Source organism: Amblyomma maculatum, chromosome 3 (genome assembly GCF_055883805.1).
Source record: "Amblyomma maculatum isolate TAMU_Amacu chromosome 3, ASM5588380v1, whole genome shotgun sequence".
Taxonomy (NCBI): domain Eukaryota; kingdom Metazoa; phylum Arthropoda; class Arachnida; order Ixodida; family Ixodidae; genus Amblyomma; species Amblyomma maculatum.
In genome coordinates, this window is record NC_139346.1 from 139,456,906 (window position 1) to 139,484,602 (window position 27,697).

The 27,697-nt window shown below is 44.3% G+C and overlaps 1 protein-coding gene across 1 annotated transcript in view; it reads right to left on the minus strand.

Moving 5' to 3' along the window:
- Positions 1-4,047: 4,047 nt before the first annotated feature.
- The window catches only part of LOC146196190 (calcium-activated chloride channel regulator 1-like), a 25,995-nt gene continuing 2,345 nt past the window's right edge, over positions 4,048-27,697 (minus strand). The window contains exons 3-10 of the mRNA XM_084598106.1: positions 26,003-26,108; positions 23,835-24,065; positions 21,800-22,090; positions 20,423-20,605; positions 15,349-15,610; positions 10,592-10,693; positions 9,837-10,034; positions 4,048-6,097 (exon numbers count right to left, since the gene is read on the minus strand). Coding sequence (XP_084454232.1) covers positions 5,586-6,097; positions 9,837-10,034; positions 10,592-10,693; positions 15,349-15,610; positions 20,423-20,605; positions 21,800-22,090; positions 23,835-24,065; positions 26,003-26,108 — 1,885 coding nt within the window. The 3' untranslated portion in view covers positions 4,048-5,585. The remainder of the gene's footprint in view (positions 6,098-9,836; positions 10,035-10,591; positions 10,694-15,348; positions 15,611-20,422; positions 20,606-21,799; positions 22,091-23,834; positions 24,066-26,002; positions 26,109-27,697) is intronic.

Sequence of the window (27,697 nt, forward strand, 5' to 3'; positions counted from 1 at the left end):
ACTGTCTCACTTGTTCTCTGTGGACACATCAACCGCGCCGTAAGGGAAGGGAGGAAGGTGGGAGTGAAAGTGGAAAGAGGGCAAGATGAGCCGTAATGGAGGGCTACGGAGTAATTTCGACCACCTGGAGGATCTTTAACGTGCGCTGACACCGCACAGCACCCGGACGCCTCTTCGTTTCGCCTCCATCGAAACGCAGCCGCCGAGGTCGGGTTCGAACCCGGGTACTCCGGCACAGTGGTCGGGCGTCTTACCACTGCACCACCCCGGCGGGGCCGGAGATTCTTCCCAACGAGTAATTACGAATCGCCGGTATTAAGTCGCTGATTATACTTCTGCAGAGGATTCCTTAATGGCTAAAGCAATGCCTGCTTCTCCTCCAACATGTATGTTTTAAGTGCGTATAGGGCCCCCAGTTACAACTGTACCATGTTCTGTGGTAACCACAGCTACCATCTTTTCAGGAGAGGAATCTGCTGCATCTACATCGCATCTGCAGCGTGTCGTGCGCCTTTCTTTCCCCAAAACATGAAGTACAGGGTGCGTTTCAACCCGCCGCGGTGATGTAGTGGTTAAGATGCCCGACTACTGTGCCAGAGTAACCGCGTTCGATCGCGACCGCCGGCGGCTGCGTTTTGGTGGAAGCGAAACGATAAGGCGTCCGCATGCTGTGCGATGTCAGTATACGTTAATATCCCCAGGTGATCGAAATTACTCCGGAGCTCTCCAATACGGCTTCTCCTCCTCTCCTTAGGCTTTCAATCCCACTTCCCTTCCCTTCACTTATGGCGCGGTTCAGGTGTCCAAAGAAACAAATTTGACAGATACTGTACCTGGTCTTTCCTGTACACCATATATTATATTATTTTTTGTTTTGATGGAGGCGAAACGAAGAAACGTCCGTGTGCTGTGCGACGTCAGTGTAGTTTAAAGATTCTCAGGTGGTCGCAATTTCTCCGCATCCCTCCACTGTGGCTCCTATTTATCTTTTTCAATTTTCACTCCCACCTTCGTCCCTGTATTTACGGCCCGTCAGGTGTACCCTCAGATAAAAGTGCGACAGATACTCAACCTTTCCTTTCTTGCAAACCAATTATAAGATAAATTATGAAAACATTGAAAATGCGGCGTTACATATCGCTTCAACACCACAGTTTTCGTTGCATCACTAGGTACTTACAGATTTCCGCAAATTGAGCAATAAATAATATATGTCATCAGCACTGTTTACAACAGCGCAGCTGTGTCTCCATACCACTCAAACGGAAGACCGCTCTCGCGCCAGAAGTTTTTAAGTAGGAACCTAATATCATAAATGAAGCGCAATCATTTCATGAAAACCGAACTAAATGAGACAAACGGTAAGTAATCCGATATGCTTGGACAACGAGCCGCTTATTTCTGCAAGATGCAGCCTACGGAGCGCGCATGTCCCATACATTACCATGGTTTTCAGTCGTGCACGAAAGACATCTCGTTCTCTCTTCGAATTGCAAGATTTGCTTTAGCAACGTCGTAATATAGAAAGAAAAACGTATACATAAATCGCATGCTACAGAGCACAAAACGATCATCAACTAGAATTGCGCTTGATTTCACAATGCTGTAATTCTTTCGCATATTTGTCAACCATATTATAACGACAATATAATTACGTAGCGCACTGAAGTGGAGATGCACTTCCTACACGATGTTACCAATAACGCCGGAAAAGCATTGTAGATGTGAGCAAGCAGGTTTGGGATTTAATTGGATTACTTCATAGAATTCCAATTCAGCCTGGCCAGTCTTCAAGGCCGAACGCAGGCGGTACGTGCTTGCGCCTACGCGAGAACGTACACTTGGAAAAGAAAGCGCGGCACGTGAGGATAAAGCAGTGAGCGGAGCAGTCAACGTCCCAGTTAGTCATTTTCTATCACAAATGGCGCTGTACGCCAGGCGTTACAGTGCCGCTCTAAGGTGCAGGGAGCCCATTGGCGCGTGACGTGAGGCATATGCGTTCGCACGGAATTTCCCATAGACTATTTTTGCTCCCTAGCGATTTTGTTGCTTAACTGAGCAACAGGCGGCCTTGCTTCCCCTGAACGACCAACAGCAGGCGCTGAGTGGATTAAACTGCTATAGGTTATGCATCACAATTTGGTGGGATTCAACTGGCGCATGGAGCTACCATGATATTAGAGAAGATATGAACATATGAACAAACGCCCATATGCCCGGGGACGTTAGTGCACATTAAATATCCTCTAATCGTATAAGTCAGTGCAAAGCCAGGTATCCAGTGCATCATTCATGTTGTTATTAAAATGGCGTTGGGACAACAGGTATGCTCTCATGTAACACTCTATCTTAAAACGTGTCCTAAATTTTCTTGGCGATCGCTGAGTGTAACCGATTTGTCCCAGTGAGAGCTCATTACTTCATTACAACTAGAAGCATGCTTTGCACATAACTTTGCATAGTAAATTAATTTTTGCTCCTAAAGGATTACTGCGCTCTTCCTAATATATCGCATGTAGCGAGGATGTGATATGTTGTTTTCAGATTTGTCGCAGCGGGCACAATGTAACGCCGCGTTTCAGATAAAGTAGCTTTAAAAGGAGCCGGAGGTGGTGAAGGGTGGCTGTTCCTGGCCCTACGGGGCTGGCATGGTAGGTCAACGCCGCTTGCGACGGGGGCTAGCCAGCCACTGACTTTTTACCTGTTGTAGGCCGTAATTGCACCCACCACCGCTTAGGTGGTCCACTACGGCTGTTGTGGCGCCCGTCTTTCTCTCTCTTTTCTTTTTCTTTCTTCTCTGCTTTGTCTCTTCTGTCCGCACGAGGGAGTGGAGGTGGCTCAGCTACAGAGCCATTAGCAGGCATGTGTGTTTGCTTTTCCTTCATTCCACAGGCACCACAGCACGACAACAACAGCATTGATAAGCATATAGCTCTCCTGAATGAGCGGCAGTTCGAACAGGCGGCCATGCATTTACATGTCTTCGAGGTCTCAGATTCCTGGGCTTGTCGCGCATTATTTACATAGCTAAGCATATCAAGTCGCCGCAAAACAAAGCTAAACCGAGCCGAACTTCGATAAATATGTTTTAAAGTCTCCTTCCTCAAGCATATCAGTGCTTAGCCAAGTTGCTTTACTATTTATTTTACCGTAATTTGATATAAAGAGATGTGCGGGCAATCGAAAGTAGAACAATGGAACATGAGTTTAGTTAACTTTATAGCACAGCTCGGCAATCAGTTAAGAAAACCTCTTTTTTTTTTTCATTATGTCGTATACCGCTTCTGCGACTTCACGCTAAATTGTAATTTAACCATATCAGGTTTCAGCAGGCGCCTGCTTTGAAAGCATGAGTTGCACCTGAGCGAGGGTCTGGCGCAGAATGTTTTGTGTGTTTTCATCTGTAACAACAACGCAAATCATTATTGAAACTCAGTTAAAAGGTGACAAGTGTTTAATATAAATCTACATTCAGTTCTTTTTTCGGCACTATTGCTCATGGCACAGCCTTGCAACCATACGCACTTATCTACCCCGCAGAAAACAGAACATTGTTTTGAGAAATATGCGAAGCAGAGAGCTCGGAGTAGTTTAGGAGAGGGCATGCCTGTAAGTTTTTCAGGTCAGTGCACTGGACGTGACTTTGTCTGAGGGGCTAGTATAAGGGTGGTATGAAACGCTGGATTCCATTCATGATGACTGCGCGCAGTACCATGCATCGGCTAACTCCATGTACTTGCACTGATTGCTTGTTGACGCACCTCACAGCAATCAGCAGTAATAAGAAAGCTAAGAAAGGTGGCTCGCGAATAGCTGAGTGATCCCCAAAGCACCCAGACACTATTGAGAATAAACAGTGCTATCCATAGCATTACTGAACATTGTCCCAATTATATGAATGGTTACCTATAACAAGACCTTTCTTCTTGCGGCAGGTTGAAATCTACATCCAATTGAATGAACTGAGAAAAATTGGAAAGCTCAAATTTTCTGAAACACTCTCTTCGCCAGATGTCATCTCAGAAATTCCACAAAAGTCGGAAATTTTTTTAATGGAGCAGCAGCGATAATATATCAGGACAGTAATTTTGATTATCTAGAGCGGGTAACTGTGTTCTCGATAGCAGTGATCAGTAGTAGGAGGAACGAGAGTCCATTAAAGAGAAATATTTATTCACAAAAGACCGCATTCTGTTCCCGGTAGGTTGGGTTGAGGGTGACGAAAGAACATGGCTATTGAAAGCGTCATACCACTTGGTACAAAACGACACAAGCTGCGCACGTTACAGGCAAGGCCCTGTTCGTTCCCTTTCCGCCGTACATCTTGAGAGGCCGGCTGGGTAACCGCCGCATCAATAGCAGCTCACCTTCCTCAGCCAAGAGCAGCATTTACTCGGACTGAGTGCATGTAGTACACAGTCTAATAAAATGGCCCTATTTCTCTCTTCTTCAGACCACCCAGCAAATTTCGTAATTTCGGCATATCAGCTAGATCGTACCATTTATAAGCTTCACCACGGAGAATTTCACCCCAATATGACAAACAACTGAGTAAAGGTTTGGATGAGTTGTGCATGTTAAAAAATATCCACTCCAAAGTGACTGCATTGCCGGATGCAGTCACTCATATGTTCCTCATATGTCATAGCATGCAGATTTTGATGATATAATCATACAGCACCGCATTGCGATGGAGCGTCCCATAAAGACGGGTGTCCGAAAAGCGTATCCCACAATTTGTTGCTATGCCGGAAAGGAATTTTTTCATCACCCACTGTGACGGAGAAGCTACTGCTAATAGGTGATGCGGAACTTTGGTAATGCGACACTGTGAAGGTGTACGATGTGTCGATTGTGATAAAACTCGGCCATTGACTGGAGCGAAGTTACATCAGCAGGCCGAAATTGACCACTATTCGTTTCGTTGTATCTTCATTGCGTCCGCTCACTATCCTTACAGATTTGAAAACACTACGGCTCAAAGACGACCACACAAGAAAGAATACAACACCACATGCGCACTATGGCCCAATCGCCCCCATGCGCACAATCACTACACAGACCATCATTCTAAGTATACCTAAAGACATTTGCCATATCATCCAACCACCCGCTAGATGACACAAAAAGAAGACCAGTTTTGTCAAGACGACATGCGGGTGTCCGCTAAAGCAAAATATAAAGAATGATGTAAACCCATATGTCAACACATCAGCGCTAATTCACTGCCAGCACAAGAAGTATTATATCAATGTGAATACTTTACTCAGTGTTTATGGTTTCTCAGCATTGATTTCAACCATTCATCCAAAATGGCGGAACGTACGATGTCATAAGTACTCCCCTTTTCAAAAAGACGGGAACGGTTTTATAGGCTTTCGTTATCAACGTATTCGCCTTGCTACCGAGGTGTTGCTTCCCTCACAATCCTTCGAGGTTCCACAGTTTAATACCAGTCTGGTCCCTAACAGCGATTAAATAGAGAATTAGATTTCGAGTCACGAAAGTATAACCAGTATTACCATAGAGATGAGTCCCTCCGAGGTCACTATCTGATTTGTCAACGACGGCACCACAGGAAATTTTCAAGGCGATGTCAATAGGCTCTTTCTGCAAGCCATTTCTAATTGCGCTTTGCCAGGCGACGCCGCGAACACGGATACCGGCCTGTCCGAGTGCAGCACCTCTCGGCGGCGCACGCGCAGGTACACTGCAGCCAAGACCAGGACTGCGGCTAGAGCCGCCAGCGAGCAGAGCAGCACAGGAAGCCAGGGCGGAAACGACGCCTGTCTCGCGGACGATTCCGCGTTGGCTGGAAAAATAGCCAAAGCCACGTTGGACAATGCTGACCGGAGACCTCCGTGACTTAGGGCCACAATGGCAAAGAAAAGTTCGGGCGTGCTGTTGGCTGCGAGCCACGTCGTTTCAAGCGACACCTTGTGGGGCTTTCCTACGGTTGTAGGCGGGCATAAGAGGCTGCCTGCCACAAGTTCGGATTTCAGAACCTGGTGCACGGTTGACTCGTTCGCTGCTGTTCTTTCTTGGAGTTTTCGTAGCGGAGCAGCCGAGACTGCTGCGAAGATCTCCACGCTTGCACCTACGTGAAGCAGGAAAATTATGTTGGTAATTTATTCCTCGTATCTTTGTATCTTACGCTAGTCAAGGTTCCTCACCTCACATGGCGTCCCCTACGATCAGCAGCACCTTTTCGCATTCCTTAACTTTAGGATGCTCATCATACCTCTTTATTATAACTTCCAAACCATAATTTACGCTGAAAAAGTTATTGGAAGTGCTTCTCCTAGCTTTCGTTGGTGCTAGTACACCCATGCTTCTTATCTTGAAGGCATGCGAAACAAAAGAGGAACAATCGAGCTGCAGAACTCAACTCATATTTCATTCTCATAAAACATGGAATATAAAGGGTAATTGCGAGGAATTTCCGCCAGTGACAGCCGCAGTGTAGTCATATGAGATCTGTACAAGCCCCCAAAGCTCTGCAGTGCGGTTTATAGGCTTTCATAACTCTCCTAAAATGTATTGCCAGTTCTTGTACCATATCAGCAATGAAAACTTGAATCGAGTCATGAGCAGGATGGAGTATACCTCCGGGTAGCCTTCTTGCAATGCAGCACCATGCCAGCAAGCGCACAATGCAAATACCTGTGTTTCTATTCAAAATATAGTAGTGAGATATAATGGATCGGTTACTGCACATTTAGATGGACAGGCCAGCTGTAACAACTCCGTAAGAAATAAATAAATTTCCTAATAATTTCTCCATATGCTGCCGTGGTCGTCAACGATTCCCGCAGCCCGACATTCTTACAAATCTGTCTAACTTTACCGGTAGTTTAAAAGAGTTCGATTTTATCCGGCACGAATATTCGCTGACATACTACTCTGCACGGGGGGGAGGGGAGGGGGGGGGGGGAAGGATGGAGTGATTGGGAATTAAAGATAGAAGAATGGTTACAAAACAGTGCGATCATTAGAGATGAATAAAGGGCATTTTTGGAGAAGGCCGAAGTCCAGTACTGTACATGTACAGCGGGATGATCAAGTGAGTTGTTAATTGAGATTTTGAATAGAACACCCATGGCATCTAAGCAGGCAATAAGAATGACGCTTCACGGCGTTGCTGCCTGTAGCAGCCCATATGACCTAATATAGAGTCCACTGTGAGGGGCATGGTGCCACTAAGAGAGTACTCTTTCATTTCCCATTTTGATTTTATTGATGCTACTTCTCTTTTTTCTGTTCACATCCCGTTTTGACCACGTTCTTTAATATTTAACAATAAAGGACTTTTCTTTTTTATGTTACCCTGATTCTATTCTTTTACACGTCAAATATATTTTTGCATTTTAGGAGTCCTGCTCAATATATTTTACCTATGTTTTAAACATATTTTGCCCAACTGATTCGTGCATATATTTCTAGTTTTAATTGATAGCAATAGACGCCTTCCCAAACTGTCAATGTTGACATCTGTTTTTGTTTTTGGTGAATTTGCGTCTTCATTTTTTGTGCTCGTGGCATTTCCTTGGTACAGTATTTTTTTTTTTTCACTTTTTCTTGTAATTTTAGACCATTATTATGGGCTTTCTTTATGATTTTCTTTTGCGCCGAAGTGTGTTTTGCATGATCGCTTTTACATAACATGTTCTTTTCATTGGCCCATATTTAATCCATAAGAACATTTTTCCACTGAGCCGCAGTTGTCTGTTTCTTTTTTATTTCATTTTCATTTTTATTTGAATGCTTTGGCTATTTTGAATTTTTGTTTATCTTTTCTTTATTGTATTTATGTTTTTTCTCTTCTTTTTCTTTACTCTTTTATATCCTTGCTACTCGCTGCGTATTATCTGGTTCATTATCCAGTGCATGCGTCTTGTCGGCGGTTTGCTGCGATATTTAATTTGCTTATTTCCTTCTGCCACTGTTTGCGCTGTTAATTGGTTGTGTTCTTGGCTTTGAGTGACTATGTCCTTTTCGTCTTCTGCAGGTTTTGCCTACCTTGCGAAATTCTTCGTTCATGCCAATTCGTTCCTGGAATTTTTCGTCCTTTGAGCCTTGCTTCCTTTTATTGTCTGTTTCTCCTTTTTTGTCAGCCAACTATACATCGTACCATGTCGTTCTGTTCTTTCTTCACCATTAATTGTTACATTCCTCTTTGCCTTCAAACTAAGTTCTTTTTTATTCGGTGTTTAACCCTTGTTCATTTATCTTATAGTAGTGTAATCCCGGCAAAGCTTTGCGGGTCCGGGCTCTTACTTTATTTCTTTTACTTTTTTAAAATATATTTGACAGGGCAAAACAAATGAATAAAGGGGAAAAGGCAGGTGTGCCCGCAATGTATGAACCTACCCAAACAATCCGCCTGACAACCCAAACGCTCCGTCAGCTAATGAGGGTAGTAATGCGCCATATCTAGCTCGGAACTTGAAGCCCAAATTGCATGCGTAACACTAGTATAAAAAGCAGTGGCAGCCACTGCCGTCCTTGACTACGGATGTCATCCATATTCCTCCCTCGGTCCCTCATATCTCAGTAATATTTTTCAAGCAGCCATTTGCAAGAATGTAGTTGAGTGTCGAATGCGTGTGATCATTTTGAAGGCGACATAACATTATTCCATAAAATATCCTAATAACTACAAATTTTGGTATGGCAGAAGTGAGACGGCCAGCTCACTGTGCGTGAAGAACGCTCGGTGGGCCCGTATACATTAGTAAGTGTTTCCCAGGTCAGTGAGCAAATATAGAAGGCAATGGAGATATGAGCCATGGAGGACAGCTGTCTGAGTGGATATCCTATCGGAAGTCATGAGTAGGACCTGGAACTTTATGAATTTGCATAAGCATGCCTATAATTGTCTACATAGAACTTTTTGCCGTTGCCTGCGGTATTGGTATTTTTATAGTTGCAGTTATTGGTGTAGATGCACGACAGTAGACTTGTTGCCTATAAAAGCAGCAATGCGGCATTTCGATCCTGGATGACAATTGTTTTCCGCGACATCTTAGTATTTTAGAAGGCGCGGCGGATGCTCGCACGAAAGCGCGGGTTCGCGCCATCAAAACCAGCGTCTTTTTCGTTCGAGCGCCCCCTGAAAATACGTTTGATCATTTCTATTGATTCATCGAGCACTACTAAGTGTCAGCGTCGCGTTTCACATTCTCGAAGTAAAAATGTGAGAAAACCCTCTGTTACAGCAATTATTTTCTACTAATTTGCACCGTGGCATCACCATGCAGCACGTTACACCGAATATATATCAAGCTTTGGCATCAGGACTGTAACATAACAAAGATTGTATTGGTCTGAGGTCACAAAGTAACATACGTAGGTTTCCTGGTGTATAGAAGTTCATACCGGCGCTGCACCCGCTTACAGTAATTCGCTGACAAAACTGATACTGAAGATCTCATGTTTATCTCAACAGTGGTTTCTGGCTAAGTGAGCGTAATTCGCTGTATGTCGAAAAAATAAAAAAACTAGGGCAGCATGGCTGCGAGTTAGCGACAAGAATAATCTATCGTTGACCGGCTTGTTATCGCATGTACCTGAAACACTATAAAAGGGTCATTTCACCATCTCCGGTGCCGGACGAGCTGTATGAAATATGCATGGCTGTGTTTGGCATTTACATTTTTGCTGGTGGTGAAAACCGCACACCGACACACATGAGAGGTGGTCCCAGCTACCTCAAGCTTACTCCATGTAATAGTTTTTTCACTCACTCACTCTGTCACTGACGGGAACCAAAATAACTGAGAACACCTCAGGATGTAGCAAACTGCGCGGAGAGATCCTATGGGACTACCACTCACACGTGCCATCGTCCAGCTGGTCTCCAGGTGCGGTCCAGGCAAGTGTGACCAGTCGTCCCCGAGAAGTGCGTCTTGCTCCTAGTACGCGCAGGTCCCTAACTGTGGACGGCGCATACAACAGGCCGGAGTCCACGGCGCCCACCCAAAGACCGCCGGCGTCAGCGTAACGGGAGACACTGGAGGTCTTGCCATCTGCCTCTGCGAACAGCGAGGTAGGTGAAGAGATGAACCACGTTAAGCTCTTGAACGGTAGGCATAGTTTCGCGTGCAACATTTCTGCCCAAATGTGCATAGTATAATAAGGTGCTCTAAATTTCTTTTCAGTACCATGTAAGCATTAGACGCAGACGAATGTAAGCAATGTACGGATGAATATATATTGCTTATCTGCTTCGCAAGATGAAAATCTCCTCAAAAACAGCGTTACACCATATGAATACTTGTATACTGCGACGCGCCTAAATTTTAGTGTGGCCACTATCCGTGCGTCCTTTTTATATAAGCGATGATTTACAACAGATCCCATAATACAGCACATGCTCGCCTTTTATGTGGACCAAATTTGTTCACTTATGTTACGCACTGTTCTTACGCAATATGCATAGTCTTTTTTGCTTCTGTCGGGTTCCTAACAGCCATCCAGGTATAGTCGCCCTGTTCGTCCACAACTTTTCCCCCACCCCGCTCTTTTTTTTTCTAAATGCCTCCAATGCTGCGATATAAATACGTGACCCCGAGACAACCATGTGACGCACCACGACGGCTCCGGGAGCGCACTTGCACCGCGTACCGGCCGGCTGTGTCGAAGGCCCCAAAGGCACCACTATACACTCCGTCTCCAGCAGCAACGTCAGTACCTGCGATGGCGAGTACGCCAAGGAAGTGCAAAATGTGAGCATTACTTCTAAACGCACATATCTATTATAGTTCACTTTACATAGTCTCGATGGTAGTTAAAATTTATCAGGAATCCTCCGCAATAACTTAGATAATATATTGCAGGGTAGATATCTAAAATATAACGATACACAAACTGCCATTCAATATTTAAATACTGAACATCTCTCTCTCTCTGGTTTCGTAGAGTATGTAATGGTTCACTCTACACGTAAGAAACAAATACCACTCAAAACGACTTGACCGTGGCAATATTTATGAACCGCACACCGTCTGTTTTCCCTCAGTATTCTAAAGAAATGGTGCTTAAGACGAAGAAAGTGAAGTACAAAAAAAGCGTGATGATCGAAATTAGTTCGCATTAAAGTATAGCCTTGGATTGTCCAATCTATTTATTTCGGAGGCTAACGTCTTTAGCTCGAGCTACAGAAGTGGCATCCTGAAAGCGGTACTACACGTCCTGCGTTATCCTCTTTTTACTGTCGCACTGACTAGTGCCCATTTTCTTGACTGTCATATTGGCGTCCGAGCACGCTCGCACTGAAAATCGTACGCACTGTTCGCCTAAATGTATGCACTACTTGCGCTGCTTAAAAATAAATAAAACTAAGAATGGTCTTTTCCCCACAGCCCCATTTCCACATCGTGATGTAGCTCTTGGAATGGGCGGATGTTGTAGAGCTCTACCTATAAACTCCACTCAGCAAACTGGCTTAGCTCGTCAACACTGAGGACTGCTATAATCGATTCTCGGCTGCGCTGTTTTCAAGCATGTTTCATGCCTAGTTCTTATACGATGAAGGGTTATACGGTGAGCGGTATGCTAAAGGGGTTTATTTTCACACAGCTGAGAATCGCACATATAAAGGACAAAAGCGAGCGTTAAAAGAAAGTGCAGCCAGCCGAGAGCGCGCTAAACTGGTGCCTGTTCAAAGAGAGCTCTAACCCTGCTGGTATTGTTGGCAACGCAATTGGTCATCTTGTGGGCTATGGTACGTGGACATTTAGTAGACACTACGCAGGTCTTTTGAAATGCTAAATGCACCGTCACTAAAATTTATAACCCTCTTTGGAGCAGCTGAGTATCCATTTTGTTATTAAATCATTCATTTTCTTCTGCTTCTCACAGTGAGGAAGTGAAAGAATATGTAGTTACACAATAATCCGAGAAAATCTGAATTTTCGAAACGTCTCATAGACGGTCTGCATGCGACAATGAAGAAATGCAGCTTTGTAAGAAACGTACGCTATTGCCCATAAAACAACACCTTGTCCCGTTTTATGGGTAATGGGCAATGAATAACCTTGACGTCCCGTTGTATGTAGTTATTCCTTCTCTTGAGACAATCTTTAGTGAGAGCTTATGCAGAGCTTTTCGCTGTATTGAGATATCTTTTAGCAGCAAATGAATACGTTTCACGCAACGAGCAACAAAAGGTAGCGATTCACTTCACTTTTAATTGTTCCTCTATCTTTGGTCCATGCTCCAATAAAAACAATAGTTTAGAATGACGTTACGCCTGCGCGGCTCGACGAAACGGCCGATTACTGAAATAAGTTCGCGCCGTTCCACACCGCAGTGGCGGATCTGATCCGATATCGATGAGTATGACGGAGCGCAGCGATATGTTTGTCGAGCATCACGAGTTTTCCTGCAACCTCGTTTCGCTTAGGAAAAAAAGTGCGTCGTGGTTGCACAAAGAAACAACGGAGCACACGGCCGATGAAACCACGGAACCGATTACGGCAGTGATCGCGTGCCTAGAAAACTCGAAGCGCCGACACTAGCTGTATCACGCTTGCCACCTCAGATCATCTTATTTTCTGCTAGATTACGTCTTGACCGCTTTAACTGAAATGCAATAGCCCGCTGTAAAACGCGCTCTAGGCGCTATCGTTCCTGATCTGTGTTCTAGGTAAAAAAGGCGACATTACCATACGGAAGTATTGCCAAAATTATGGGACCCAGCCTATGTTTTGAAACCTTCCTTTTACGTGTCACTATCCTCTGTGTATTATATTTCATCTTATCGCGAATGGTGGGTGCAATGGTTCTTTATAACTGCTAAATTGTTACGCTTATATTTGCTCTAATAAAGAAATTCGGAATTGCCTTTGGCACGTCAATGGATAAAGTTATTTTTTTTCATAATTCATCGTCTGAGAAAAAAACATGGTTGCACTTTATACGATACAATCTGTCCTAGGTGCCTCCCATCTACCGTACACATACGCACGGCTCTAGGGCGGGTCATTTTATCAGCACGCCCATTTCTTCTGAGAGCGGCATAAAAGTTGATGCAAAACATCGACAACTGCTGGCCGCAAAAAACATCATTTTTGTAATATACAACTTTAATTTTCCAGCTCCCGGAATAGGGACTGCCATTCAGAGCTAAACCCATCCCCACGTTTTTTCTCAACTCATTTAAGGACTTCAATAAGTGTTTTCTCCTCCTCTTCCAGCTCCTTCACACAGAACTGAGACTAGGCTTTTTTCTGATTCTTGTGCACGTCGAAACGCAGCAGTTCTGCCCATTTGATTTTCACAATATGGTTACTTCTCCCATCGTGTTGAGAATATAATCAAATGCACCTGCACCAAATAACGAATTTCATCGCAGCCAAGCAGACGAACGTATGAACACACCACCAAAAACAGTCCGGGATCAAACTTTGGCAACTGTTTCTTTTTTATATATATTTATTTATACCAATAACATAAAGGTCATCTTGAAGAGGCTATTACATAAGGGGGCACACAGAGGACAATGATAACACATTATAGCAAAGAACATCGCAGAATAAGCAAACACTGTTATTTGAAGTGGTATTTCACTACTCAGAAAAAACGAGAACGAGTAAATAAATGACAAATAGCACAAAAGTGACAGTAGACATGAATATTTATGGCCCCTGGAAGTCAAAATACAAACAAATACATCACAATCTGATATAACTACGCAGAATTTCGGAGAATCGATTTGCGAGCTCTTCAATGGCGAATCAGACAAAAGGTTGTTCCACATGGTCCTGTGTATAAGCAATTGTGCATAATGACTTGAGTGACACGTTAAGCATTTGGCTTTGTAAGGGTGGTCTCGGCGAAACAAAAATGACTTATAATGCCTCAAAAACGTCATCGCGTAAATAAATTGTGAGAGTGATAGCCTATAATGTTTCTTTCTTAGTGATAGGTGACACAAATCGGCGCTATTTTTCAAAGTTGTAACACTAGAACAATAGGAATAGCCTGAAAAGATGAAAGAAGCAGCAGGGCTTTGCAGTGATTCAATTATACGTATAATGTAGTCTTGTCTTGGGTCCCAGAGGCACATGCGTATTCAATTCTAGGTCTGCGAAGGCGCTTGCTTTACTGTATGTTTGATGATTCCAATTGTGCAGTTATCCGTTTAGAGAGTGATATTGATGTGATGATGCGAAGTATAGATCCGATTGAAAGTTGATTCCTAGGCAGGGTATCGAGCCGGAACTGGAACCGAACCAACACCCTTAACCGAACCAAATCTTAATTCTTTCCGCCATCTTGTAACGGAACCCGAACCGGAACAAATCGGAGGAACCGTTTCGAACCGGTTCACAGCATGGATCCGACCCACTTTAGCTGGCAACTTACCTTCACGTTTCTCGGCAGACACGAAACACTAAAACAAAACATATGCACCCACTGTCCGGTGTACAGCACGGTGTACAGCAGGCTTAAAACATCTTACATGGCAATGCACATCATTTTCATGTGGAAGAATCAAAATTACGCATATTCCACACTACGACATGCCCACCCTAGCAGATCAGATTTTGTCAAGCACCGCGATACAACATTCTGCTACTTACGGAAATGAGAGCGGCCTGCTTCGAGTATAGTGTGAGAGAGGTCGACTTACAGTGTGCATATCAGCAGCATGGCAAGCAACGAGCAACAGGTCGAAGAACCGTAAAGACAAAGCTACATCCCCATCCCTCCTAACTCCCTAATTAAATAACCAGCGGCCGAGAGCCAACCTTTCATTCAAATAAAGGCTTGATTCATTCATTCTTTTATCACTGTTTGTAAAGTGTTCTTCTCGTATTCTTTTCGTCCGAGGACGTTTTTTCAGGAGCCGTATCTTCCGGGGACCTTTTTTCCGAAGACGTTTTTACCTACACCCATCCTATTATTTGTAAATATATCGCATGTTCCAGTACATGCAGGTCATGTAAGTTAACGAAATGGGCCGGCAGTTCGGTGGAGATGAGCGATTGCCAGATTTAAAAATTGGTGTCACCTTGGCTGCATGCCAATCGTTAGGAATTACACCGGATGACAATCACTGTGAGAAAAGAGTGCACAAGATCCCCCAAATGCTTTGTAATGAATTTTTTAGCAACTTGGTGTTGAAACTAACGTCGTAAGATGCAGAGACAACTTAAGGTTGTTAAGAAGTGATTTGATACCAGGTTCCCTAGCAATAATCTAGTCGCCGTGTTTAATCACGGCTAGCATCAGTAGACCGCGTCCAAGATTTCTGGCAAAGTTCTGCCCCTCTTGATGTGGCTTAGGTGGAAAGAATAGCGACGAGCACATCGCAGCGGATGGAACAGCAATATCACCCACCGGCGCCGTCATCCCTGAGCAGCAGCTTCACCTCCCTGCCCTGAGGAGTACGAACCGACGCCGTCACATGGGCACCTGGCACAGGCGTGAGCCCGCGAACCAGCTCTGCGTGCACCACTGCCGGGGGCAAGTGTGAGGCGGCCCTCTCCAGCACACTGTCAGCGAAGAAGGCCCGCAGTCGGGTCTCCCGATCAGTGCGCGTCGGCTCCGAGGTGACACACACACTAGCGGGTTCCGAAAGCTGTACAGTCCAGCGTCCCGTCTGCGAGGCCAAAAGCGTCATAATGTGCACACCGTTACGGATGCAACCAAATACATACAAAGAACAGGCAGTAATCTTCGAATATGCCCAAGTTCATCGAAAGACTGTAAAACTTTGTAAATGTTTCCACCGCAGCGGCTTACTTGTTAGGCACTCAGAGAATAACCCCAAGAGCGCGGGTTCAATACAGGTCACTTGCTCGGGCGCCTTAACTTTAACCTGCATCTAAAAATGGCCATAGCTGCCACCTTTGGCGGAGGTGAAAATAAAAGCGCCCGTGCACTGTCAGTAGTCGGTACGCCTTATTTAATGAACTTGATTTGGAAGACATTTCCGGATCCCTCCGTTCCTCTTCCCTCATAGCTTGAGTCGCTTTGGAAGCCTAAACTATATAAACAAAAAACATTCAATTTTCGCGGCCACGCTCTAGCTCTAGGTCAGCAAGAGAAAGCCTGGCTGAAGTAAAAGCAAGGGTCAGAGACAAAACAGAAGAGATCCAAGACAAAGCATGCAGAGAGGTTACTCGCAACCAGTTATATAGGGAGCTGAAACGAACATTGGGAGAATACCCCTAACATAGTAACTCCCATCTGCAAATACAGCTGCTCTGCATCTGTCGTTATTATGGCCGCCGACGACACTTCATTACCAGCTTTCGAATCCTAAAAATGTTTGGTATGTACAGGATTTGCTTTAATTAAGGATTACTGGCTTAGTTACTATTTTGAAAAGATATACGCGCAGGAGCGCGGCACTGGCCGAACAAAATACGTTCAGCTTCAGAATTTATCTGCTGTGCTTTTATTTAGCCTGTCAACATGCTAGGACTATTCGTTCACAGAGAGATTTCCTCCAAAGATGCTCGAACGTTGCAGCTTACATCGTATATCAAAAGTAGGACCTATTCCGAACGAGACGCTGTAATCTTGAAAAACACGCTTCCTTACAACATTTGACAGGAGCACAAGGCTGAATGCGGGTTGTGTGATTTCTTATGTAGAGTGGACCAACATGTAATGCTTCGTAAAGTTTAGTTTGTACCGCAATGCAGCTTGACTGCTGTTTCAAAAAGTTACAATGCTTTCTGCCCAGCGGCAAGTTTCTAATATGACTGCGTATACCGTATTGCTTGCTCTCCCACATATTATAGCTGTTTTTGAGCGCAGGTGTACCGTTGCGCTTTGTGTTAGAAAAACCACAAACCTTCATGATCTCTCTCTGTTTTGATACTGCAATGCGAACACTGTGTAAAACGTTTATTAGACGGTCAGTGCAATTCAAACGGTCAAGTCTGCGCCAGCATTAGCATTCGTTGAGGAAGCAACAACCACTTTCGCCAAAGTGTGTAGACCGTGCGAGCCTGCCTCATCTTCGACCCAGATATCTGGGAAAATTGGTAGAAATACATAGCTTACAAGAGCAGTAAGCGCTGTGTGGTGCACAGATAGGTGTTGTTGCTCTAATACGTGAATGCTACCGGGTTTGTTTTTATGTTTAATGTTATTTTGTTGGGTTTTGGTTTCATGTATATTTCACTTTTAGTTTTGTCGCAGTGTTTTATTTCTGTTTTTCTCATTCTCTGCATATGTTGTTTTGCAATAGGTACTTTTAATCTTGAAGCCAAGAAGTTAACGTGGGCCCCTGTTGTGTCCCTATTCTCTCTTTTGTCCATATTTTTGCTCTCTGAAAATTACGGAGTCATCATCTTTGATGTACACGCTCTTTCTAACCACTCCAGTAATCACTCGACCCCTCACTTGTTCGCCTATATTTATTGTTTCAGAGTAGATTGGTCTCTTTCTACCATCCTTGTTATTCACACGGGCAAAGCGTGGAATTCATAAGATATGTGTTCAAGGAAATGTGCAGGTTCCTTTTACTGCATAAATGTTGAAACCCTGTTTTAATATATATTTCGGCTTAACTTGTTTGGAAAATTGCCATTATTCTTAATTGCATTTTTTTATTATAGGCAGATTGAAAGTTATTTGGCCCATTCCTCGTTTTATCTACTTCCCATGCATCAGCGTTGAGCTTCTTCAATGAAACATTCGCGCGAGAAATAAAATTCCCTGTGCACCTACTAAGTGTACGGCAGCGAAATAAAAGCTACAAAGTTGACGTTGCAGCTTGTTGTCGCAGGCGAGTTTCAAGCCAGCGTGTCAGCAGGGCACATTTGTGGAAAGCGTTGCGTCGCCTTACACGTTTCCAATATACTGGAAACATACTTAAGCACTTCCTCGCAAATAACCTGACTGCTTTGCACAAAGTTTGTACATGCATGCATATTATGTCAGACATTGACAACGGGTCCTTCTCGGGCCAGTGCTCTGGTATTTTCGATTATCATCTCTTTTGAATTCTCAAAAACCCTAAACGAAAAAGGTCTTCATACTTTGGTGAACAGCTCTTTCCATAACATCTCATTGAAATGCTACAATGTCGACCACATAAAGAATGGTAGGCCTAATTTTCTCCCGGTTGATCTATTTGTTACCTCCAGTTATATTACAGCGACAGCAATACACGGTGAGTATTACGTTGACACCATATTATTTTCAATAATCTTTTTGGAACCAATAAGCAACTGTTCATAACAACGTACGACGTGCATCATGCGCTCTCCTACCTCGTACATCTATCCTTAAAATTAGGAGTTATTCTCACCGACTACACGGAGATGCCCACAAAAGGCATTCACTGTAGCCTATCCGTGGAACTAATTCATTTGTGGTGGAACATCCCATATGGAAAACCATTATCTCAATCCATTTACAGCACACGTCTACTAGGACAAGCTTTTTAAAGCGAAAGCCTTTCTTGCACATACGTGGCGTTCAAAGTGTGAGCAGAAACAGTGATCAGAAGACGGCCTTCGCATTGCCACTTAAAGAATAAAATCCATCTCCACCGGGAATTGAACCATTACACCGTGCACGCGAACGACTACTCCTTGACAAGTTCGTGAGAGAGGGGGAGTAATTCTCCTTCTCTAAGAATTTCCATTTTGGTAAACAGCTCCGACTTTGTAACTGCCGGTCCTTACTAAATATTGAAAATGAATAATAATAGAGATGACAATGACGCTGCCGTTAGTGATTTATTTGGTTATTAAGGCGAAAGTCTTTTATGGCTCATGACTCGTCAGGGTATCCGTCCGTGCATCCGCGATAAGTGTCCTTTTTTTTAGTTGATATTTATTGCAGTGTCCATTTCTTCGCGATAATCCGCGAACTACAACGGGATTCCGCTTGCCAATCATCCTCATGACGTCATCAAAAGCAAAAACCTTGTCTCCACCGAGAAACGAACCTACATCCCTCGGATCCCCAGCAGAGCGCTTTAAAATACTGCGCCACGCCAGGGAATCATGAAAAGCTCATCATAATTCTCCTTGTCTGCAGTCAGGATGGTAGTAGCACGGCCGCTCGATGGAAGCGCACTTCCATCGAGCGGCTGTGGTAGTAGCTTGATTCCGTGGGTGACAGATACTGTGGCTTTCCTTTCCTATCAACCAATCATAGAACGCCGAACTTTGATGCGTTTAACAGAACGCTGGTTGTATTCGACAATGGCTCGTGATGTACAAAGTGCAACATCAACGCTCAGGCTCTCATATTTGGCCACTGCCACTACAGATTCTTCGGGGATCTCGTAATTTTGCAAGGTACCCTAAAGGCGCTGCAGTGGAGAGTATCCATAGGGGAGACGAGGGGGGATGATAATGATTGTAGCGATGACAACGGCGGCGCATTTCATTGATACTGACCATAATGACAATGATGATTCAGTTAATGACGATGATAATGATGGTACTAGCGATGACAATGACGATAGAGTTAAAGAAACACGTCCTCTAAAGAGGCTTCGCCATTTCTTCTCTTCAGCAAATTTAGGCTTAATATTGTTAATGTTTATCAACCAGCTGTTAAAACAACTAACAAGTACAAAGCTAAACGTAAGATGATTTCTTTGCTATTATAGATTTCAATTTGCTACCCGTTTCCATATATGATTTGTTGCATAGGTAAGCTCTAAAGGTAACGCCATAGAAGCGTTACCTGCCGACCCTACGTTTCAACAAGTACTCATAATGACTCAGTCTAAAGAAGCCTTAAACCATTTAAAGAAAGTCCATGGCACTCTTAGGGTCGCACAGACTATACATGCTGCTTGTCACCGTTACCCAGTGACTATAACCATTCACTGGGTTCAAGACAACAAAAATTTGAATACCATAACAGCAGACGTGCTTCCTCATGCAGAAGATGTGTCACAACCTATTCATGATTCCTTTCCACCGGATCCACTCCTGACCCATTTGACATCATCAGCATCTCTCAGGCAGCGTACACGTGCTCTAATTCCCCCGTGTACGTACCCCCTTCCCCCCAATCTAACAAGGGTGGAGGAGGTATCTCTGAGACGGCTGAGGGTCGGAGTGGCTCTTACGCCCGCCGTTCGACACCAGTGGCAAAGTACTACTATTCCAGTTCCCGACAAATGCCCACACTGCGAAGAACCGGCTTGCGACACCACTGTACGGCATCTAATATGGACATGCCCAGGAAATTCGCATATGCGCAACACCATTCTACAAAAAGCTGGACTTTCACCAAGTAATGACTCGCATTTCCACTTATGGACAACAAACAACATTTATGCACGCAGTTTGTGTGACTTCTTGCACATGGCTGCACTCCACACATTCCTGTGACACTATACCACCACCTTTTATGCCGTGTGGCAAACTCAGAGCCATAAATAAATAAATAAGTAAGCTCTAAAGCGAGCACAAACATGTGACCTCACCCATGCTTTCTCGAGCACAAGCTTGCTTCTTTGCAGACTGGCGTCGTAGAAGCCAACGAAATGTTCTCCAGAGGGACTGACCGCTTCCAATCGTCGCGAAGAGCTAACGAACTGCGTGTTTCGACCAAGGTCCTCGTCAAGGGGGACTTCAATACGGGTGCCGTTCACCCACTCGCTGACCACCTGCACAGTGCGATTACATGCCTAAATGCCACACAATGGCGCATGCGCACATATGTTGTCTCGAAAAGAAATCTTGGTAACTGAAAAGCTTAAAGTACTATTTTCCTCTGAAATAATTAGAGAAATTAACATGCTTAAACATTGTTCCAATACACTATAGCGCAGAAAACGACTAGGACACAAGAGAGGAGAGACGAACATCACGAGCGCTAACTTCCAACAAATTTTATTCTCCTGAAGCATCACATTTATACGCCAAAAATCAGAAATCACATGTGCCAACAGTATCAATTCCTTAGAAAAACGAGCTCTTTATCTGAGAGGAGAATGGAAGGTGTGCTTACACACGCGCATCCTGAACTATTTATCTTTTCGGCTTTAATGATTTCGCGCGTTACCCTTTCTCTGCTTTTTCCTATTACCACACTTTTATCAAAAAAAGGCTTAAAGGTTTTTGACTTGTATGCGAGAATGTGATCAACCAGCGATCCGCCTTGCCCGTTTCTGACGCTGCCGTTCTCTTGTGTCCTCGTCTTTGCTGCGCTATAGTGTATTTGAACTGTGTACCAACAAGCTCAAAAAGCCACGCTGCTTAAACATTGATCGAACAAAAGGCAACGTAGATACTATTGTTGAGAAGAATATCAATAAAGCTCCAAAGATGAGCCGCATCTCAATGTTTCAGCATGTTTTTGTCATTGCTCTGAAAGGACGTGGATACTATTGATGCTGTATTGTGCAGCTGCCAAAAATGTGTTAAACTAATCATAGTTCTGCCACTGCACTTAATTACAGCAAAACGCTTACCTTAGACATTTTTGTATCATATTTAGAACAAACCAAGCAGTTGCTGTTGATGCCTGAATACTAAATGCCCTACGTATGTTAGATCGTTAGTATTATTAACACTAGCGGCAGCTGTTTAACTTTAGCACTAATGACCGGCAAATCTTCAGGCGAGACTTTCCATCATAACACTGGATTATTCAGTTTATTCACGCAGGTAAGCGCGAAACAAAAAGAACAGAAAAAGCAGAAAAATAAATTAAAAGGCCTCCGACAAGAGTAAAATTTCACTAGTGGAAACCGCAGTCCCACGGCTGGTGAATGGATACGTACTAGTGCAGCTCTATTAGCCACATTGGTAGTACAAGGCAAAGCAGGTAATTCGACTTTTAGGAGTACGGGCCTCACCGTCACTGGACGCCCTTCTTTATCGAGCTGCTCTGTGGCGGTTGACGAAAATGCATCCAGGATGCTGGAGACCACGTCATCTGAGCCAGCAGCCGTGAACGCCCTTCCACCAGTGTGTTGCGCCGCCTCGTCGAGTGAGGTTTGGGCCTCGGCTGTCACGGCCAAAGTGTACAGGGTTACCTTGGCCTTCACAAGAGCCGGCAGCACATTGGTCAAGTAAGGAGGCGTGTTCTCTTCACCGTCGGTTACAAGAAGCACGGCGCTGCCCTCAAAGCCGGCTGGCTCCAGTGCCTGGAAAACAGAGTATGTTTTGCTATAGTGGAACCATTTTGTAAGACCTTCTTTGCGCTGTTCATTTTATAGGCATCTCATCTTTCGGTTTGCAGGTTTGCAACTAACTAATGAAATAACCAAGGCTGAGCGCTTGTGTTTATTTGTTCACCTCTGTACTCCTTGCACTGCGTGTCAAAAGTTTGCATGACTGTAATCTGCTTTTCCGCTACAAATCATTGCTACTCCTACAAATCATACGAAGAGCAAGGACAACCGACTGCATTTCTCAAGATCGGTTCGCTCTAAATATCGGCAATTATGTAACAACATAAGCAGAAAAATACCAAATTTCGGGTTATAGTTACAGTATTAGAGCAGTAGCTATCAGTACGAAAATATCACTCAACTATTTTTGAGTTTAGATTGAGTACTACGCAATAGCATTTAAGTGTCCCTCCGCTTGCTTCTCACTCCGCATTTATACTGAGCCTATTTGTGTGAGAAAACGTGCTTGTACAAGACATCCCCTTGCACCACTGCACTTGGTGAGATACTTGTAGCATTTCTGGCTCGGGACGCAAACAAGTCAGGGTTCTATTCCTGCAATCAGCTAGACACAATTTTTTTTTTTCACGTTGACTCGTGCAATACCTTCGATTATGTCAAAAAATTAGCCTTTTATATGAGCGTAGACATCAAGTGTCGAGCTCACGGCTCAAAGGAAAAAGGTTCGATATTACCATATCTTGGGCCAAAATTTCTTTTTAGTTAAGTATCTCGGTAGGGCGTCTAGACCACAACAAGAAATTTGGATTTGGATACCACATGCCGTAGCGTCGACGGGCTAAATATATAAAAATCAGAAGGGTTCAATGCCACTGAAGCGAATTTGGAGCGAAAAATTTGGGTGCGGGCGAACGGGCGTTGCCGCAGAAGTGAATCTAGAGCGAAAGCTTTTGCTGCGGGCGACCGAGCTTTGCATTGAACACAACCTCTCTTCCATAGAACGCATCAATGCTCACCAGCATTTAGACAGAGTCCACTTTCATGTCGTGCGCATGGGATGCCAGAAGACACATTCCTGTTTCACTCGATCAGCTGTCAGCGCCGGCACGGGCATACGCAATGTGGAAACAACATTTCCCACCGCTCTGGCGCTCGCATCTGCTGGGGTGCCGCTACCTCCTCCTCCTCCTTTCTCTAGCAAGTGAAAAGGCGGAACACCTTTGGAACAGCGTAATGGTTGCCATGGTAACGGCGCGTGCGCTGTAGTGGCCTAGGTTGCTCCGCCAAATGTGCTTCTACTAGCCTCGTGTAGCTTTCGCTACTAAAACGTACCAGCGGGCATTTGTAAACCAGAGTTCGTAGCGGAGGTCCGCGTTTCTCCGGCTGGGTTAGAATACAGAGATATCGAGTGAATGCGCGCCAACAAAATCCCCTGTAATCTACTAACAGTACTGAGTGACATGGTCTACTGCACATTCATGAATGTTCAGCGTAGCCTGGATGGGCTTTTTGTGTAATTTTTAGAGGGTCTTCAGGGGTGTGAGGCAAATATATAATAAAGGGAAACTCCGAAATCTTGCACAGATGTTAATTACGTAAACTATTAAGCGATGATAGCGGGTCTCTTTTGTGGGGGAGGAAAAATTGATATGGCTGCCGTCACTTCATCAGACCCATCTAAGATTAACCATTTCGAAACTTCGCTCAGCCCATTTGTTCTAGGCTTCACAAACACGACTCACTACTACGCCCCAACCTTGAGCGCCGCCTGTAGCCCAGCACCCAGTGACGTCCTTCCTCCGACTGTCGCCGGCAGCGCGGTTTCCCTCAGCCTTTTCCGCACGGTGGCGTTCAGCCTCGTGAGCGGCGCCACCACCCGCGCCCTCTGGTTGAACGCAACCAGCGACACCTCCAGGGCATTGTCGGGAGTACCGTCTTCCAGGAACCGGCTCACGGCTCGGCGAAGATGCACCAAGCGGTTGCCTTGCTGCATTACAAGAAAGCGCAGGGCGCATCGGCCCGGTGAAAAAAACAAATGCGGATATTCGGTCTAAAAATATAAAACACTTTTTCCAAGTACTCCGCATGCAATCTTCAATTGAGCACTGCGACAGAAAACAAGTATGTTGTTTCAAGTATGCATCAAGCTAACTCAAAGGTTAAAGAGCTCGTCCAAATCACTATATTGGATACAACTGACTTTTGACTAGCTTATTACAGGCCAAACCGTTCAAGCAGACCAGCGAATTTGCCCCCACGATTTGCGACATCGAAGTTGCTGCTACGTTAAGTCCAGCATTTTTAATAGCTTGGGGGTTCCGTTTGGATCAATGTCAGTTTTGTTCCTTTATACTGCAAGAAAATATTGCAATCGTCTTTTATTACTGCCAACGGCCCCATGACGGCTCCTGTTGCCTTTTAGCAGCCGTCGTCATTGTCACTGCTGAGGCCGCGAGTTCGAATAATATTGCTCCCACGAGGTGGTGTTTTCTCGCGTGCTAATTAAATCACTTTGTAGTTGTACAAACACTACGCTTCTAATATATAATTTCTGAATTGGGTTTAATAAAGAATCGCGATTTCTTTACTTTTTTCCTGCTTTCAGTCACTCCTGCTTTTCGTCATGGCTACTGCTTGATGCAGTTACTTTTTTGTGGAAAAAAGCAAAGCCCTTTTTAATATAATGGAGATCAATAAATACAACGCTCCGAGTGGCGATACGAGTTTCTCTGTTGACTGCAATAGAGCTAAGCGCTACTGCTGAATATGCTAATGCCGAAAAAGCAGCGAAGAAACAGATAAGACGAAGAACACAGCTTCACCTACAAACGTAAAAAACATAATCGAAAACGGAGCAGGGGAGGGCATAGCATGCTATATGGAAGCTTTCCAACTCTACGAACAACAAAATGTTTACTCGAGCCTGCCCTGTCAGCAGCATGTACGAGAAGCGACAACCCTATCAACACGTGGCTGCGAGGTGCGAATTCTGCTGCATGTATGCAGGATGCGGTTGTGATTGTTAGCCTATCCCGGCACTCAACGAAATAAATAATCAAGAAAAATTACATTTCTTATTATTTCGTTTTGAATTTATTAGATGGCCTTCACTGAAATCAGTCATCTTTTTTTCTATTTGTGTCAGCAATGCATGTGTAATCCTTTGACCTGTTATACGTAGTGCGAAAACGTCACAATGCCCCTTTGGACCCGTTTTAAGCGCACGTCAGAGAAGGTAAGCGTGTGTGGAAAGGATCAACGCTGCTAATTATTTCTCTGAAATTGAAAGTTTAGCATCTTGCCCTACTTTTCAATGCAATACAATAAAAATTTCACTTTCAGAAATTAGTACATACACCACATCAGGTTTCTACAACGCAGCAGTAGGAATAAGTATCGTGCATTACACCAGGTTCGTTAAGGACTACAAGGGTACTTGAGTTGCGCATAGCGACTAGTGATGCGCGGCCTATTCTTGTTCTTTGCGCATTCTTCGTGACATATTTTTTGCTTCTACTCTGAACTTTATCTCTTAAGCTCTTGCAGCTCAGTTAGAGTTTCGAGAATGAAGCAGCGCTCTCATTCAAGACCGCACACTCACTTTTGATTTTCATCGCAGTGAAAAACTAGTGAGCCATAGACAATGCCCTGTTCACTACAATAATCAGTTATCTAGCACAAAGGCGCTATAGCATAAATTATTCGTACCAGCACAAGTTGATTCATACTTAAAGAAAGGCAATGAAAAGTTCTGCAAAATCGATCATTAATGGAGGTAAAACATATGAGTTGCGCTTCAGTGTTGATTTGACTTGTTTATTTTGATCCATTTTGAACGCAAGTCCTTGTTTATCTAACCTCATCTTTAGCTGGCTGCCGCTATAATGCTGACTTTCGGACCGCTCAGCATGATAAGTCACTCACCGCCATGCTTGCGGAGACATCCATGGCCAATACCAGACGTCCAGGCCGGGACCCCGAGCGCACAACTCGAAATCGGGTAGGCTGCAATGCCGACGGCCCCCGAAGCCTGCGCTTACAGAATGTGCACATATGTACACTCTGGAGTGCGCATAGCCTGTTCAAAAGCTGCCTTTAGAGATATTTAATGTCGTTGGAGTAAAGTAACCCTTCTTGAAAAGAACACTTTGAAAGGTCCTACATAATGAGTGCCTGCGCTGCGAGTTGCGCTAAACATCCACGAGTTAAAATGCAACATTTTTTATTAGGCTCATGTGCGCATATATACGTAATCAGGACGCACCAGCACCAATCGCAAAGAGATTGCTTTGTCCAGTCTTCCTAGCGTTCCTTATATAAACGATTGCTATATGTGATGCGGCTTTGAGAGTAGCGCTGCTTGCATAAGCCCTGTTGAAGTCTTGCACAGATTTTGCCGTTCACTGGTACAGCGCCTAGCTATCACGTTACCACTCGTAGGCGAATTATTCTAGAAAAAGGCTTACATCTGACAACTCACGAATGGGGTACGCAATACATTTCAGGAGTTTAGCAGCCGTATTTTATTTGTCTCTATTGCTAGGCGTACCGCCTACAAAGCGGGTGGAGGGGAGGAAGGTTAATGCTTGTGAAATGACATCATTACCGGAGGCAAGCCACTGAAGATAGTAAACAACGTGACGAGTAGCGACTAGAGATGGCGTTTAATGAATGTCGGCAGGCATAGTGCTATCGCTCCTGCCCATACCACTGCCCTCTTCTCCTTCCCCGATCCCGATCGTTATAGCATAACTTCCACTGAAAACCTAAATAACCTAAATACACTGCTAACATGTATTACACTAAACTCCTTTGTCACATTTGTAATTTTAATATCTGAACGGTAACTCTCAAAGACTCAAATTCCTTGCAAAATTAAAACATCAGCGAAAACATAGTCTTAATTGCAGAATAGCCTAGAAATATATTGCGCGTATTGCTACCCTGGGAGATTCATTTAGTACTGTTTCATTTTGCTCTTCATGTACTGTTTGGGCGTATGTTCTTTCCCGCTGTTCAGCTCCTCGTCTTTGAATTCTAAAATCAATCATCATTATCATCAGCCTGACTATACACACTGCAGGGCAAAGGCCTCTCCCATATTTCTCCACTGAACCCGGTTCTTTGCTAGCTGCATCCACTTGACCCCTGCAAACTTCTTAATCTCATCCACCCACTTAACTTTCTGCCGCCCCCTGCTACGCTTTCCTTCCCTTGGAATCCAGTTTGTTACCCTAAGCGACCATCGGTTATCCTCTCTTCGCACTACATGTCCTGCCCATGTCCATTTCTTCTTCTTAATTTCCACTAGAATGTCGGTAACTTGAGTTATTTCTCTGACCCACTCTGCACGCTTCCTATCTCTTAATGTTACCCCTACCATTTTTCGTTCCATAGCCCTCTGGGTTGTCCTCAACTTAAGTATAACTCTCTTGGTTAGCCTCCGCGTTTCAGCACCATAGGTGAGTACAGGTAAGATGCAACTGTTATATACTTTCCTCTTTAGCGATACCGTTAAGCTGCTAGACATAAACTGCGAGTGCTTGCCAAATTCGCTCCATCCCAATCTTATTCTTCTTGTTATTTCCTTTTCATGGTCCGGATCTGAGGTTACTACCT